The 17,654-nt window shown below is 44.4% G+C and overlaps 1 protein-coding gene across 24 annotated transcripts in view; it reads left to right on the forward strand.

Annotated features, from left to right (window-relative positions):
- Window positions 1-17,654, forward strand: part of LPP (LIM domain containing preferred translocation partner in lipoma) — a 348,425-nt gene that overhangs the window by 128,133 nt on the left and 202,638 nt on the right. For all 24 annotated transcript variants that reach the window (XM_074877369.1, XM_074877381.1, XM_074877366.1 and 21 more), the window contains one exon: window positions 1,068-1,269. In XM_074877369.1, coding sequence (XP_074733470.1) covers window positions 1,077-1,269 — 193 coding nt within the window. In that variant the 5' untranslated portion in view covers window positions 1,068-1,076. The remainder of the gene's footprint in view (window positions 1-1,067; window positions 1,270-17,654) is intronic.

Raw genomic sequence — 17,654 nt, forward strand, 5'->3', positions numbered from 1 at the left:
ATCATTTTCCATGAACAAATCTTTCCTGATCAGGTTGCAGCTGCCTGCTGGTTTCAGTAGCCTTGAGGCGTCCTGACACCAAAGAAGAGTGTGGGCAGAAGTGACAGGGTGCTCAAGAGCTCCAAAATTAGCATTGACTTTTGTCTGTGTGGGGTCTTAATTTCTTCATCACATCTCAAATCCAGCTCTGTAGGACCTTCTGATGGTACTGTAGGACCATCACTGTTACCCAGCGAGTGTGGGTTGCGTGTGGTGAAAAGCACTTGTTCATTCCAATGAACAGGTTTTTTATGGGCAACATTTTCAGCAGCATCTGAGTCCAGTTCTCAAAAGTGATGTAGGCTTTTAAGAGGCCAAAGCCAAGATTTTCATAAATAAGTAATGATTTGGGCTGCCTCTGTTTTCTGTTACACAAGTTGAGATGTCTAAAAGAAGCCTGGTTGTCAGCAGTTGTGGGATTCTGGCATTTTTTCAAAATGAACGTGCTTTTAAAATATCTTAAGCTGGACATTCAGAAATGGAGGCATCAAGAATGATTAGCTGCGTTTGAAATAATTTTTCTTAAAAGTTTGATTGAAAATCACTGGGACATGGGATCCTAAATGACATGTGAAAAACTGCTAAAGGTGCTATTTTGGACGTGTGTCTGCCTATCTGCGAATACACTTGTCTACAGAGCACCTGCACTGTTGTACGTTAATGTATTCACAAAAGCCTAACAGGGAAAGGCAAATGTATCACTACTATGCTGAATGGGTGGGTGGTTGATGGGCTTCTCCAGGGTATCAGCCTGCTTCTGCTTTGGTTTGAAGAGGAAAACTGCCACACTTTTTGCAGGTACCAGCGACGAGCTGATCAGTAATTCTGACCTACTGGGGAAAGAAATAAAAGTTTTTATCTTAAGTCCTATACATTAGGACCAATATGTTTAAAGGTAAGCATGCACAAGTTAAACGTGTTTAAAGGGTTTTGTAGGTTTGATTTTATAAACCAGTAAAGTAGTAGGTTTGCAACTGTATTTCCCCAGCCTAAATTCCTAATGTGACTCTCTTTACCTCTCCTCTCAGATCTGAACCATGTCTCACCCGTCCTGGTTGCCACCCAAGAGTACCAACGAGCCTGTTGGTCACGTTACTGCAAGGATGGAGACCACACACACCTTTGGGACTCCCAGCATCTCGGTGTCCACCCAGCAGACACCAAAGAAGTTTGCGCCTGTTGTTGCCCCCAAGCCAAAGTACAACCCATACAAGCAACCAGGAGGTGATGGTAAGTATTTATTTTTTTTTAGGAAGGAACCACAACTGTCTAATGCAGAGGGATTGACTGCAAACACAGGCTGTTCTTGACTTGCTCTTTGTTGATGAGTTTGTGGGAGCCTCCTTGTTTCAGATCATTCAAATCAAGAAGAATGTGAAGGTATCTCTTACCCATGCTCTGGCTAGCTACTCTCCTGAGAGTTGCAGGGCTGGGGGAGGACATGGGGACAGATCTTTCTAGTTTTTAATTGGAAGCAGGTGTCCTATGTCCCAGACTGGTACTTTTCAAGGGGTTTTGCTTGTTTGGTCTCTTCTGGCACGTGTTGTTCCAAGGAGCTTGAGCAACCCTTTTCAGTATTGGTTCTTTCATCCCAGCACAATGGAAATCCTTTACACACGTGGGATTGAGCTGTGGGAGTATGGGTGTAATTGGGGTGGTAGGGCATAAATTTGGCAGAACAGGTGTAGGAGTGCTTCCTCTCCAGCCTTGCTGGTTTGATTCAGTTTTAGTTTCATTCTTTTCTCTCTACTATGGAACATTTTTGAATATGAAATAATTTAGTGAAATAATTCTGAGGGTATTTACATGACGATTGCAATAGCCTTTGTTGGGTGTGGGAGTTGGATTCCTGACTTGTGGACACATGGAAGGAGGGAGTTCCCAGCAGCGGGAGTGCATGACTGGGAGCGCCTCTGGAGTTTTCAACTGGAAACCTGCCAGCTGGAGCACCCGGGATGCCCCTGTCTGACAGTGGAGAGTGTGATGGAACCTTACTGCAGCAGAAACTAGGTGGAAGCTAAGGAGTATAGGAGGGAGTGGTAGCTGTCTTGGAAGAGTAGTGACTTTTCTATTCCCGGTGATTTACTATGGTTAAAAATCAGTGGAAAACTCTTCCCTCTCCTCCTCTCCATCCTCCACCCAAAGAAAAACTCAGTTGTATTCAAGAAAATTGCCAAACCAGCTTTTGATTTTTGTTTTTGGATGCTCTACTTTGTTCCATCACTGTTTTTCCCTCTTTTGTGTTGAGTGCAGTAAGATAAATGTCATCTGTATCTTTTTTTCCTTCTTCTACTGTATCTTTTGAAAACATATGCATTTTCAGGAAGACTACAGAATAATGGAAAGGAGAAAGAAAAACAAAGCAGCATTATTGAATCTTGCACTTGAGCAATTCTCTAAAGTTAAGGACATTTTGTAGGGAAGTTGGAAAAGTCTGACGAGCGTTTCGGTGTTTTTCCTCTGCCACTCTAACTTTGGAGAATTCAGAACGAAAAAAGAAAATGTGTTGGTGGGGAAAAGCGAAGTCATATGCACCTGTTCTGTTGCCTTCAGTAACAAAACATTAGCGAGTAAGAGGAAGAGAAAGACATTTGGAATTAAAGTAAAAAATAATCCATTTCTGAAGTGCAATGAAAATGTCACCTTCAAGTCAATTGGAAATTCTTATTTTTCTAATTCTCTTAAAATTTAAAATAATAGAAAATGACACTTTTTTTTTCTCTAGGAAATCTGTTGTTGATCAGCCACCATTTTTTTGTGAAAAAATGTCAGTATGTCTTAATTGTCGGTGCTTTAGTGATTGTAGATCCAATTTTATGTGACACAGGAACATTATCACGTTATAAAAAATTATTTGTTTCTTGGCGTTTGGGGAAGGAAGCTTTGCCTAAGAGCAGAACAGGCGTTGCAGGCTGAGAAGGGAACCTTTCTCGTTCAACCCTGTCGACCCAGTCCTGCAAGCAGCTGAGCATTGCCAGGTCTGTTACAAACTGGGAGACATCAGGAGCTCACAGGGGGACTTTTTCAGGGCCAATCCCTTGCCTTGTCTGATGCTGGGCTTTTGGAGATCTCATCATAATCTGACAGGCCTGGAAGAGCTAAGGGTTGGCCAAGACCTGGTCAGGGACTGGCTTAGTGATGTGACAGTGTGCCTGCAGCTTAAGCTAATCCACTTTCAGAAGGTGACACGCTGCTGGTTGGTGTCAGCAGCCGGTGCAAAGCCATTAGCCCAGCCATATATATCCCTGAGAACATGAGGCTTCTGGGATCTGGCAGGCGAGAGGAGGACAGTGAGAAAATATTTAGCCCAACGTGCTTCATTCACTCTCTATTGCTCCCTTCTCTCCTCCAGGCTCCCTAATTGTTTTTTCAATGACCTCCATTGTTTTTGCAGCAATAATTCAGCCTGGGGGACGGCTGCATGCCCCACTGGTTCCCTGCATAAAGGGGCACTGTGAGTCATTTTGCCTAAATTTGTTCTCTGTTGGTCACAGGTCTTTCCCATCTGGTTAGCCGTGAATCTGTAGGTGGAGGAGCTGCAGAATCCCCTTGCACACCCTGGTGTGTTTTCATCCCTCCTGCCTCACCAGAGCTGCTTCACTGAAGGCACATGGGCTTTCTGCCCAGCGTGCGGGTAGCACATAGTGCAGCATCCTTCTGCCAGAGATGAGTGTGAGCAGTAACACTGCTCCAGGGAAGGGCTGTCCCAGGGCAGCCACGGGGCAGAACGCGAACATGCACATCACAGCCTGGCACAGCCTTGCCTCCCCTAGCTGTGTCACTGGTGTTGCTTCCCCACTACCAGAGGCTGCATGGATGGTATCAGGAATCTCTATGGGAGACCAGTAAATTCTGTTCCTGGTAATTTCTTCAGCTCATTGCTTTTAACATTCAGGAAAATGCAGCCTCTGGCCTTGTGTTTCTTTATTATTATGTCACTCACACGTAGCAGGTCTGCCTGGCTGATGACACTTGCGGTTTTATTTCTTGATCACGTTGAAAGCGTGGGGGAAAGACACTGGAGTGGCAGGCTGTGGAGCAGGCCCTGTGTGCACAGGGCAGGATCAGCTTTACCCTCCTCTCCCTTGCACCAAGGCATTTCCTTGGTCTCACCTCGACTTTGATTTTATTTCTTTTCCCCCAACATCTGCACAAAAATCAGCCAGAACATGCTGATTAAAAGTTACTCAGTGGAACTTGAAAAGAAGTTTGAAATGGTTAAATGACTGAAAAAAGTGGAATTGCAACAGCCTTTAATGTGACTTGAAGCACTCAAGGTGTGTGTGGTTTAGACCAGCTAAGTGAGCAATTTTCCTAGTGCTGCCAGCCCCTCCCTCCTCGCTGTTTGCCATGCTGACTCACTGTGACTTGATTCAAACTAGATTTATCAATTCATCAGAGACCCTGTCTTGCTGTCACAGGGATCCATTTGGGGGTCCCAGGTGTGACTGCAGTAGTAGTAGTAGTAATAATAATCAAGAAGACCACAGCTCTGATTATCATCCTGCATGGGTATCTGCTGTGCAGCTAGCCAAAGAGGCAGCACAGATGTGTTTTTATAGGTCCTGCAAACACCAAACCAGACTTCCACATGCTGTGGTCTGGGCTGGGTTTCTGGAGGATTTAGTGCTAATGTTCCCCACTGTGACAGTTCACGGGGGATTAACCTTGCCTGATCCTGGAAGGCGTGAGCACCGTAGTCCCTGGGATGTACAGGTGACCAATGTCTTAGCTCTGTATTTATCCCACAGAGGGAGGAGAGCTGTTTGAGCTTGCGGAAAGATGGTTTTCCACAAGATAAACAAGTGTGCATGGGGAGGAAGTGTAGCTGCTAATGAGTTAGGCTGGAAATCAAAATTAGATGACCAGATATTTGATCAGTGTCTCTAAAAGAGTGGAATCAGGGCCAAGGGTGGTCCTTGGATGGAGTTGAATATGTTTGAAGTTTGAGAGCATCTTCTCTTTATGCTGGGGGAAGGTGGGTCCTGAGATGGATGAGACATCATCCAGCCATGGGTCCCGACAGTCCCCTTCCTATATTTAGCTCCTTTCTCTATGTTCATGTGTATGGTGTTACCTGCCTCCTCCCTCTGTTCCTCAGCAGGCCCTGTCCAACCGCGTGCATAAGAGGTCTTGTCCTCTGTACTTGCTGAGCAAAAAAATCTCTTAAGCAAAATAATGCCTTTTTCCAAGGAGGTGGTATTAATTTTGTATCCTTTAAAAGCATTGGATGCCCCATCATTGCAAGTGCTCAAGGTCAGGTTGGACGGGGCTTTGAGCAACCCGATTTAGTGAAAGATGTTCCTGCTGATGGCAGGGAGGTTGGATTAGATGATCTTTCAAGGTCCCTTCCAACCCAAATCTTTCTGTGATTCTGTGGTTGCACTCCCTCCATTCCCGGCAGCTTATTTCTCTCCTGTTCTCCAGCTTTTGCACTTAAATTGGTATTTCAGCATCTTCAACAGAGCTGGGGCCTTGGAAAAATGCTGCCACACAGCTGTTCCCATCTATGCTGGGCTCAGGAAGATGGAGAAGATTTATAGCTTGCAGATGAAGCAAATTCCCTTTTCTCCTCTTTTCCCTATTCCCAGAAAATGGGGCCTCACCCTCCAGGGCAGACTAAGGAGGTGTCTGACACAGGGCGAGGTTGGTGTTGGTTGATCCACCGGCTTTGAGCATGCTGTGGTGGGGCTGGTGTCAGCAGTGCTGGGACGATCTTGCACACTCCATGGCACGGAGAGGAGAGCTGGCAGCCGCTCCCAAACGAGTGCCAATAGGGCAGTCAAGGTGTGCTGGGACAGCGCTGCGGGTTGTGAGGCCAAAATCAGGGGCTTCAAAAATGTGTGAAAATCTGTTGTCAGAGACACTCAGAAGAGCCTGAGCTGGGGCTCTTCGGGCTGTTGGATGGCTTGAGTGCAGTGAGTGGCAACCTTTACAGTGTGATTTGCCTTTTGGTTTGGATCCTTTTGGTTTCAAGCTTGTTTTCATAACTGTAAAAGCTCTTTTCCCCTTGCCTTTCCCCCTCCCCTCCAAATAAAACTCTGCAGACATGAAGCAGTGCAAGTTCAGGAGAAACCATACTGTGCTGAATTGGGTTGAGCACAGCTGGTGAGCCCTGGGAGGCTGCTGCCTAAGCCCAGCTGGGTTGCAGGGTTGGGCTTTCCAGTCACATGTGGTCACTTGAAGGGTGATTTGATGGTGGTAGGGAAGGGAACGAGTCCATGCTCTCCTACTGGGAAGTCCCAGACCATTGCTTGGCACCCAGGAGGTCTCCTGGTCCTGCAAAGATGACTGTCTCCACTCCCAAGAAACCAAGTTCCTCATATTCTTGCAATGTCTTTCATTCATATAAATCTGACCATGTGTGTTTCTCAAGCTGCCCGAGACAGACTGAGATACCACAGTGCCAACCCTGGCCAGAAAAGGATGTGCAGACAGCATCCCTCCTGGGACAGTTGCTTGATTTACGGGGCTGCACAGCGCTTGGTCGTGCTTCTCTGTCACCCTCTGAGGCTCTGAGGACATGCTTTGCAAAATTAGCCACTTTAGTTTATACTGCTGGGTCCTTCTAAATTCAGTATTTATTAGTGCTGATGTCTTTTCCTTGTAGTTGCCACCCTTGGTGAATATAATACCTGTAGAAACATTTAATATGGATTTAATAATGGAAGCTAAATGAAGGGATAAGAAATAAAGTGAACTCTTCTCCTTCCTTTCCTTGGGTGACTTTCAGATATGGTGAACAACAAGACTCATGTGAAGGTCTTTGAGATTTTCCTTACTTTTTTTTTTTTCAAACCATCTGTGTCCATTTACCTTGGTTGGAGGACAGGACAAGTAACTCATGAGACAAGACACAATAGCAGGACCAGCTCCAGGGTGAGGTTACGTGGTTGACACCAATGTGTATGCTTGAACTCAGCTGATCCATGTTTCCCAGGGCTTGACTCTCCCTGCACTCCTACTCTTCATGTGTGTGGGGGCTCTTGAGCACTGGCAAATTTTATTCTGCTATGTCTGTAAGGGACTGGGAGCATGAACTATCAGGATGTTTGTTGCGGGTGGGTTGTTTTTTTTTTTTATAGGCAGCTATACCTAGTGGGTTTTGTTTACAGCAGCTGCTGTCAGTAGCTTTGTCTAATTTTTGAAGCTTGAGTATGGATTTATTAGACTAGACACTCTGTGTTTTAGCTGTGCTGTTCTCTGCTCTGCAATCTTTGACAGTTCATAGAAGCTAACCAGGTCCAGAGTCTATTCATTACTTGGATGAAAGCCCTGAAAGAGTAAATTCAGGCTGACTTGGGAGATTCTGCGAGTTTTGAGTTTTTTTTCTGGTTGTCTGTGCTGGATCTGCACCATAGCAAGAGGAGTCCTTGCCAGTGAGAAGGCTGTGTTGGTTGAGAGGTAGAGAGGCGACATACCTGCTCCTTGGTGCATCTCGTGAGCTTCTGCTGTGCTGTGCTTGTCGGTGGAAGGAGGCTGGGGTGCAGGAGCAGCGAGCTGTCCAGCCGCACTCCAGTGGTGGTTTGTGTGTGCCTCGTCCAACACTAACATGAGATAATGCGATTTTTCTTTCATCGTGGTGGAAGCAGAGGCTCACTGTCTTGCACGTGTTGCGAGTTACACACGTGGACCCTTGCTGCAGTCCAGATGAGGCATGGGAATACATTGTTACTTGGTCAGTTTGACGCTGAATTGAGTCCTGTGAGTACTAGAGTTTTTCCAGTGGGATCTTCTGGTCTCTGCCACCTGCCTCACTCCTCATCTCTGCCACTAGCTGAAAAAAATCATTGATGCTCTGGGAGGGAGGCAGTGTCTCAGTGATGGGACAAAAAAAATAGGCTGAGAAGTCCACTAACCCTTTTCTGGTCCCATCATTGCAGTGGATGCTATGGTCCTATCCCTCTCAGGATTGAGCTCACGGAGATGAAAAATGTACTGGGAATAAAGAGGTAACCTTACTGTTGCAAATCATCCTGACTGTGCCTGAGCACAGTCCCCATGTTAGTGCTTGCTTTTTAGAGAAAGTTTTTTTAAAGTGCATATTATAAACTTTTAAAGTCCTCTTAATCCTTGCTCTTGTTCTTCCATGTGTTTCGTGCGCTGAACGAAATGGAGCAGATGAAACAATACTTTATTCATTAGTGTCAGAACTGCATCATCTACAGGCTCTTACAAAATACAGCCAGTGAAAATGAACTTGAAGCTCCAGGCCTCTTTGTGGTGGCTTTGCTACCTTCTACACAAGAGCATTTAAAGCACAAGCAAAGCCCCTGAACCCCGCAGAACAGGCGGGAGAGCAGGGGTCCCTCTTTAAGGGGTAGCTGCGAAGCAGTTCGGAGCAGCCTTTCAGAAGTCTCCATTGATTTCCCTCTAATGACATCCTCTTCCCCGTTGGTTAAGAACCAAGTGAAGCCAGTTGGAAACGAGTGGTGGTTCTCGTTTGTATAACAGTGGATTTGAACTGCCCTGAGCAAGCTGAGCTGTGTTGAAGAGGCATGAGACCAAGCTGGTGCCTTTGTGCTTGGGCAGCATCCCTCTACTTGATAGCTTATGAGTTATGGAGTTTTGCCCAGTTGTCCACATCACAGTGACCAGTATCAGGACTTGTGATTCTCACCAGTGTAAATAAACTGGCACTGAGTGGGTCCTTCTGTTTTGATTGCAGTCATCCAAAAGTTGTTACTGCTTGTGCTGGATAATAGTGTCTGCATCTGCTTTTTTTGTTAGAGACAAATACGTAGGTCTCTGCTCTTGGCTTTGCTCTCAGGATGAGCATTTTCTTTTCTGAAATACCACCTCAGATAATGGCATGGGGAAAAATGCAACATAAAACAGGTGCATAAAAACTATTATTGAACCAGTATACTTACCCGTAGTTCACAAAATGTCAAGTCAAGCCACCAGGTTTTATTAACAATTCTGACTGTGTTTTGTTAGAATTACAAATATTAAACTTTCACAGGCTCTGGAACACATTGCCTCTTATTTGGGAACTACTTGAAGTAGTTCCTAGCCTTGTTTTTCATTCTGGTGAGTGAGCTTGTATTTTCTCTGTTATATGGTATCATAAAGCAAACATTACACTCCTCAGCAGGTAGATTTTTAATTTTTTCTGCCATGCCTAATTTTTTTTCCTCATTTTCTTTTCCTCCTGTCTGTCTGTTCTTACAAGATACTATATTTAATTTTTCCACTTCATTATTTCAAACATTGAATAGTGATTCATCTTTGCAGTGGCCTGTTCTGTGAACCACAATAGTTTGGGTAGAATAAAGAAAAAGGGCAAAAAAGGGAAGGGAAAAAGAAAAAAAAAAGACAGTTCCTGACATACACTGGAATGGAAAGAAGCCATCTTTTTATAACTCAAATTGCAAACATCTGTCATCGACTATATCAAACCTACTTTTAAAAAGATAATGTTTGTCTTCTATATAGTTTTAAAGGGCTGTGGTGCCCAATCAAAGCGAGAGAGCAATGTTAATGCAGAAATAACTTGAATTCAAGCAGGCAGCACTTGTCCCTTTTATTTTAATCTGAAATTTTAACATCCTCCAGATGCTAGTCTGTTAAATAATAACAATTGTTATATGACAGTTAACAGTCGAGTAATATTTTTTTTGTCCATGTTCACACAATGCAGCTCTTCTATGCCCTGAAAACTGTTGTAATAAAGGATTATATGTATATTTTTCCTTTTCTCTGCCTAAAGCTTTTTCACTCTGCCAGACAGAGTACTGCTAAGTCAGAGCAACCAATAAATGTCTATTGGATTATATTACAGGTTGGTCTAATAAAAGGTTAGAAGAATGAATGAGCAACTCTTGAAGCCACAGAAGCTGTACTTGTGGCCAAAGAGCAGGCATTTCTGGCAGTGAACACTACACAATTACAATTTGGACTAAATATACGAGGCCCAAAATGCTTGTTGCTAAGCAAAGTGTGTTCAGATGGACTGGGCGCAAGAGCTGAGTGTCCATGAGTAGGACTAAGAGTCCTGTGGCTCTGGCTGCCCGGGGAAGGGTGGTTATGCAAAAGGGGATAAGCAGGGATCAGGTCTAGTTCCTGATAAGCAGACATCCCTATCTAAAAATTCCCCTTCTGTCTTCTTTTTTAACTAGCACGCACACTGGAAAGTTGTAGCCACAGAAGAATGTACAAAAATGCTCTAGGATCTTGATTGGGGATTTACCCAAACTGTTTGAGGAGCTGTGAAGTGCAAAAGTCTCACAGGTCTTTTCCAGCTCTTAATTCCTGTGATGACAATGACTAAGGAAAGGCTTTGGTTTAGTCTAGATGTGACAAAACTATAATGCAAAGCCCAGCATGAAGGGCTGGTTGGTAGAAATCACACTGACATGAGAGCTGACATTTCTTTTGCGAAGCACTGAGTTTATGGGAAACGCTGTGGAGGTGAGGAATTAGAGGAGGGACCCATTCATCTGGGCCACCTGTTACAAGATTCATATGGAAAGATTTAACAACTGGCTTTTCTAGGTATTCTGCAATGACATTGGCCTTTGTACAGCCTGGGTACCTGTCAGCGACCCTCAGTCTGCCCAAGGGTCCTGACGTGGGAGCTGCCCCTGAGCAAGCTGGTGGGAGGAGAGGGGGCCCTCAGGAGTAGGAAAACTGTGCTAAAACAGTACTAGTAAACACAGTTTTTCAAAGGTAGGTTTAATATAAGAAATTACAGAAGCTTGAAAGCTGCATTATAAAAAGTGAATGTGATGAGGGTTAAATTCTTACTAAGTGGAGTCTGATGGTCTCTGAGGTTGGTGACACCATCCTGAGCCATACCAGCTGGCAGCAGACCTGTTCTTTGGTAACAACACCAACAAAATTAACTTTCCTTAACTTTTTACCCAACGTACCCCACAGCACAAGCTCACAATCTGAGCTCCAAGTTTCCCATCTCTCCCACTGGCCCCCTCATCTAGGGCTCTTCTGCTAACGACACAGTGCCAAGCTGTGGCTCTTCCAGCACATATTGGGAGCATGTTGGGTATCACGGTGGCTTCCTTGGGACCACCGTGCACCTACAGCTGGGTGCATTTTCAGCTGCTTTCCTTGTCCAGAGGAATCTAGCTCTGCTGTCTGCAGGACCAGGTCATCTCTTGGCCCCTGAAGTGTAAAGATCAGCTTTACAATGTTCCATCGAACTCTTCAAGGGAATGTGCTAATCTGACGCGAATTACGTATTTGCAGAGTTTTTTGCAGGAGAGCAAAAAAGGATAATCATAGTTCCCAGGTTGCTTCTCTGGAAGGGTAAGGAAAGAAGGGTTTCTCAACGATGATCCATTAACACCATTCTGGCTGTCAGGCAGTGAAACACAGGAGGTAAAAGTCCATTCTTCTCCCTTCCCAGTCCTGCGATTTAAAATGTTTGAACGCGCACTTCAGAAGCCGGGGAAGTAAAAGCCCCCAGTTGTGCCAGGAGACTCTGCAAAGGCCACGGTGAGCGAAGGGGCTGCGGAGTGTTAATACAGTCCATCATTTTGTAACGAGCCCGATGTTCTTGTATGAGCCGTGTCAGGCTGTTGTCTGCACGCTGTCTTTGCTGATCACAGTAATCGGGTCATAAGAGAGGGAGAAGTAATAGCGCGTCTCTTAGCAACCAGCCCCAGGAGAAAGAGAAAATTACTCAAACAGACTATCCAGCCAGGGAAGTAGAAAGATGAAATTTTCTGAAAGTCTGTTGGAAAGTGCTCAGGGACATAATTCTTTTATGTGTGAGATCCTTATAGGCTGGACCCAATGATATCAGACGCTTTTTTTCTTGTCGTCTTCCCGGTAAACTTTTATTTTTAATTGGCCTCAGAAAAACAAGGAGGGGGAAAAACCTCTGAAACAGAGACATTTAAAAAAATAAGTGGCAGATTTTTGTATTATCTTTAACAATGCCAGGGAGAAGGGAGGGGGGGGGAGGTCAGCGTGTCTCAGGCAGGAGATGAGGGGAGCCTCTTATCTCTGTGCAAGTGCTTTGGATGCTTCCCATGTCAGTACTAGCCAAAGCACGTTGCTGTATCTGCTAACGCCACAGTGGCATGCAAAACAAGCTTGTTGGGTCTCTGTTGCATTGCACGGGGTGTCATGTCCCGTGAGTGTCACAGACTGTGTGCCGTGCTGACAGCTTGGCAGAGAGCTGGACCTGATGTGCCCTCCCAGCAGCCATGGCGGGACAGCTCAGCTGAGAGGTCAAATGGGGCAGGTACTGGTCAAGTTCATGCCAGCCGCCTTCCCCTCATTACCCTGGATTTCTGTCCTCTTCCAAGTTACTGATTTGTGTAAGACATGTCAGGGAACATCTTTGAGGCCTTCTCAAAGACTTTTTGGCCGATGTTTGCCTCAAGGCTAAGAGGGAAGGGTGGTGGTGGTGACAATCTGGAAGTCATAGTAATAACATTAGGCATTTGCACTTTGTGTCTGGGATGGGGACAAGCTGGTGTGCTCATACCTTGTGCTTTTAAAAGACTTTTTTTATTCCAGAAAGTTGCACTTCTGTCTACATCCTTCCTGATGGGGTATGCTGGCTGCTCAGGGGAAGGGGACCATGTCTGGGATAGTCTGCCCATGCTCACTAAACAAGAGCATAAATCCATGTGTCTTTAATGGAAAGATGCGTGCTCTAAGATGGTTAAGCCTCCCCCAGATTTGCAGTTGCATCCTTACAGCTATTGCAGGGACAAAATGTTTCTAAAAGCCTGGGTTAGTCCCTGGATCTGAGAAGACATAAACAAACTGTTGCGTATGTGGAGAGGAAAAGACACTTTTAGGTGACTGATTCAGCTACTAGTCTGTGCCTTTCCTCTGCTTTTGTCCACTCTCTGATCCTAGGGCATGTCTAGGTTGTGCAGAGGGATCAGCTCACCTCTGCATGGGATAGCTTGACTTCCAATAACAGGTTTACCTGTTTGTGTGGTTTGATGAAGACTTCAACCATTCCCCCAAATTGGGGTCCTGGACAGTTGAGTAAAGGGTTCAGGCTGACCTCAGGCTGCTGTGGTTGAACTGTCGTTGGTACCTGGGTTAGCTCAAGTCTCTGCATGCATGGACTTGGCTTCAACCTATGGGTGGTATTGCAGACATGTTCCAGGAGAGAATTGCTAAATCTTCAGAGGCAAGGCTCACTTCAACATCTTATCCTGCAGATAATCAGTAGAAGAGAGAGGAGGAAAAAAAACCAGTCTTGCAGCTCTACAGAATTAATAGCTTAGAAGCAACATCTACTACTGTCAGGGAAAAGTGAGATAAGGAACAATATTAATTGTAACTGCTTCCAAGCAAATCATAGAGGCTGCTGCTTCTTTGCTGTCTTGTCATAAAGAAGAAAGACTTTCTTCCTTAAAAGTTTAGTAATTGAAGAGTTTCCTTGCTATTTTTATGAGTGCCAGTAAGTGATGTTTCCTGGAAATTTTCCCCCAGCTCTATTAATACCGCCCCAGGACTTACAATGGTGACTCAGTTTGGGAAGTCAACACCATGCACTTCCTCAACACAGCAAGGCAGGCCCCCCGGCAGAGTGTGCAACTTCTGCAAAACTGTTAATTGGTTGTTAAACTGCAGTACAATTAGACTCCTTGAAAACTGAATTCCTGTTGCTCAAGCTTACCTTCCTGTCATGTTAGAGATGAAGGCACAAGGAGCAGGGGAGGCTGAAGCACAGCTTGGGTCTGGAAAGTTGTAATTGGTGTTTTGAGGTGCCACCTTTCCTCTTGGTAATGTGCTCATCGAATGACCCCAACTGACAGATAGATGAGCTGTTCCTAGTTGCCACCTCTCACTGACCTGGGACCAAGATTATCTCACAGATCTTGCTTTTGTAATTGGGACCTTTCCTCCTTCCTGCTACGCTTTTGACATCACTTTTTGTACCGACTGGGCACAAATAGAGCCATTTGTAATTCTTTGTGTGGTGCCCAGGAGAAATAGGACCTGGCTGACTGAATTCATTCTGCAAGTATAGAAGGGAAGTTGCACTGGGAGCTCAGGTCTGACACAGCTGTCTTATGCAAAAATGAATTTATAACGACAAGAGGCAACACATGAAAGAAGTGTGACCTGGGTAAAATCCCAGCTGGTCTGCATCTCTGGTATCAACATGGACATGAGACCACACAGTCATAATGGGTAACGTATGAAGTGTTGCAGTATATTTCTCATCTTCTGCTAAGTCCATTCAATGCCTTAGATTTGGATTAAATTCATAATTGAATTTTCCTTGTTAACCCGTCCCTGCCGATAGTGGTCCTGCAGAGTTTGAGCCTGTAACCCTTCTCTACAGCAGAAAAGGCGGTTGGGTTTGTAACATGAGAATACTTGACTGACTTCTCTTGGTGCATCAGGCGCTCAGCCTGTGTGCGTAGAAACAGGACATATGCCCTCAAGAAGGAGAAATGACCTTGCGGCAGCAGGAGGGGGTCGGGCTGGTGGATCTCCAGCTGCCAGATCTCTAGGTTTCGTTCAATTGTTCCCTTCTCTCATTAGGGACAAGAGTCTTTTAGAGAGCTGCAGGAACGAGTGGTTTGGCTGAGCCTGAAAACTCTTGATATTTAAAACATTTCTCCATGTCAGTAAATCACTCTTGTTGGCCAGACAGAAAATACTTTTAAATTTAGCAGCTAATCCAAGACAAGAGATGTGATGTGTGATCACAGCTGAGCTCTTTCCCCACAATCAGCATTGGATTTTTTAAACAAATAATTGCTGAACCACCATGTTTCCACTCTGACTATATGGTGCTTTCCTGAGATATTACTGAGACAAGCTAACGGAGGATCCGTTTGCCTTGTTATGCCTTCTCACGTGGAAAGACTATTAATCTTACCTGTTTCTGGTGCACATTTAGCGCTGCCTGTTTGTATCTGTCCAAAAGTGCTCTTCCTAATGATCGCTTTTGCCCCAGTGAGAATGTGTTGTGTAACTGGGGTAGGGAAACAAGTAAAAGAGAAATAAGGTAGTAGGGTAACTATTCTGAGAGATGAGCTTTTGCTTGGCATGTTGATTTTCCCAGGAGATATGGCACGTCCCATAGCTCGTGTAAGTTGACCATCCAGCATGGCATGGGTCTCTGGGGCGGGAGTATTCCATTTTAAGAATCTGTTGGGTAAGGCACAGGCTTGTGTTTGATGGACACCGCCAACTATTTAAACGTTAAAGTGTTATGGATTCCACCTGTGAAACTGGAGGCGGAGGTAACACAAGTTGGAAAATCTGTGCCTAAATGTCACGGCCTAAAGGTCACTTTTCATCGGTGGAAAGTGCAGTTGTCACCACAAACGTGAGGCTGCAGGAAGGGAATTGGGAGGCTCCCTGTCTATTTGATCTCCAAGTACCTGACCAAATATGCTTAGTTTACAAAAAGTCCAGAGATGGTTTTTTCTAACAAACCTGTCCGGCAAATGCGATTCTGATCTTAGGACTCAAACTCCCCTTTTCTTGTTTATTTTTTCCCGTGATCCAAGAGCAGTGATGAAGGTTCTGGGTATTTGGTCAGTGACTGGGATGGAGCTGAAATCTGAGCTTTCTCTTGTAGCAGTGCTGGCTCCGTCATGCCCAGAGTAATGAGAGGAGCTGGAAAACTCATGAGGCATCAGAAGGAGCAGGAGGATGCATCTTATCTGTATTAGCATTTAATTGTGAAATCTTTTGGCTACTTAGAAAAATGATTAGTCAAGTCTGTTGGAAGGCAGCGAATGTCTATTTGTGGGGACTAGGGAAGGTTTTATTGTCTCAGATTTCTTACCTTCTTGTTTTTCATTCTTCTCTATTGCAAATGGTAAACAATTAATATGAGGGCGTGTTTTGAAAAGAAGATTTCTAAAGAGAGCTTGGAGGAGTCTGTGCTTGTTTGGTAATTATTTCCTATGGAATAAAGACCATTTGCAAGTGGCCAAGAAACAACAAAGCATTTGTTTGCTGATCCCAATATTGTACCATGGTGTTTGAGAATGAAATCTTGGTTTTGTATGGTTGTGCCTCATTCAGCTGTGGTACAGGTCACATTTCCTTATGACACTTGTGCAGCCCATTTGCTGCTAAGTTAGGTCAGCGATGGCTCCTCTGAGTGAATTTATGTAAATGCAGCTGTCTGGACCTTGCAAATAAGTTTGTTATTTATGCACAGTGAAGACCTGAATCCAGATCCTTTTTGTCAGGGCTGGCCTAGTAGAACTGAGAAAAGGCACACACTGCAAGGAAAAAACTTTCAGCTTTAGCCGGTAGCTCCAGTTCTTGCTGGGAAGAATCTGCATCAGGACACAGATGTGTTTACTGTGAAAATGCCAATTTTATATCATCATATCTATGTGCTTTTTTATATTTTTTGGAAAATGAGAGAATGGAGTTTTCTGTCTTTGTTTAAATATTTTCCTGTTAGGGTCTGGAAGCTGTGTCCCAGCAGACTTATTCACATACTGTATTTCAGCTGTGGGCTTATCTTAATGGGGAGGGAGTTTGTTTCACAGTTAGTTGGCAGGTGGAGACTAGGGACTGATGAAATCTCAGTTGAAGCTAAGTGTTTGTAGCTCTCATGTGAGTTAGCAAGTGGAGTAAAGCTGTAAACACTGCATTATCTTTAGGTCACCCTAATAACTCCGGGGAAAATCACCGATCACAATTTTGCTGCCTCCTAGTCATTATATGTGAGCTACTACAGTTAAGAAGGCACCTTTTAGCCCTAAGGAGGTCCTTAGTGAGCTTCTCAGATCTTATGACCGGTAGCATGATAGTTACGAGGCAAATGGACTGGTGGATTTGTATCACTCAGCTGGCATATGATCTATGCTGTGGGTTTGGGACATTGCTTTGAACACAGTGTTGAAACGTGATCCATTTCCCATCAGCTTGACATGTTCTTCCTTGACATTGGTACCTGATAAACGAAGTGTTGCTTCTCAGACTTCATTGACACGTTGTCTGTTGCCTGTCTTCTCACAAATCTCTCCGTGAAGCTCTAAGTGAACACCCCTGGGTGGAATCAACAGATCATCTTTGTGGCATTTCTTGTCATCTAAACAATAATTCATTAAAAATTTAATGACTCTTTTGCTCTAGAGAGGAAAAAAGAGAGCTGGCGCCTGCCTTTAAAGTTTCTGTCTTGTATTGTTTGGTGATTTTTGTTTTGTTTTGGAGATTTTTTTATTTTGGAGAAAATCAAGTTGATAAACTGAAAGAAAACCATCTTATTACAAAAAGCTTCAGTGCTTCTGAGGACATTTAAAACAAGGATGACTAGAAATGACCTTTCCATCCTGGAGCGAACTTTGAGTGTATTCTCCCTTTGGCATTTCTAATGATAGACTTTCCATCTGGTCTTTGCTTAAAAGCTAAGATGCAAGTTGGTTTTTTTCACATTAAAACTGTGCATACTCTAAAATGAATCCTCTTGATCATTTCACTTCAGGGAGAGACTGTAGAATCAGTGGGAATGTTTGCTTATTATTATCAACTCCAGTCCTCCTGGCAGCAGATTCCTTTTGTCCCAAATCGAGTAGTTTCTGATTTGGGGGAACCCTGGATTTCCCTCAGGTTGAATTTGGGGAGATTATACAGTTTAGAGGAGATTTTAAAAGAAATTGAAGAGATGTCAGTGGCCCTGGTGGGGAGCGTGATCT

The sequence above is a fragment of the Strix uralensis genome, chromosome 9 (assembly GCF_047716275.1).
Source record: "Strix uralensis isolate ZFMK-TIS-50842 chromosome 9, bStrUra1, whole genome shotgun sequence".
NCBI lineage: Eukaryota > Metazoa > Chordata > Aves > Strigiformes > Strigidae > Strix > Strix uralensis.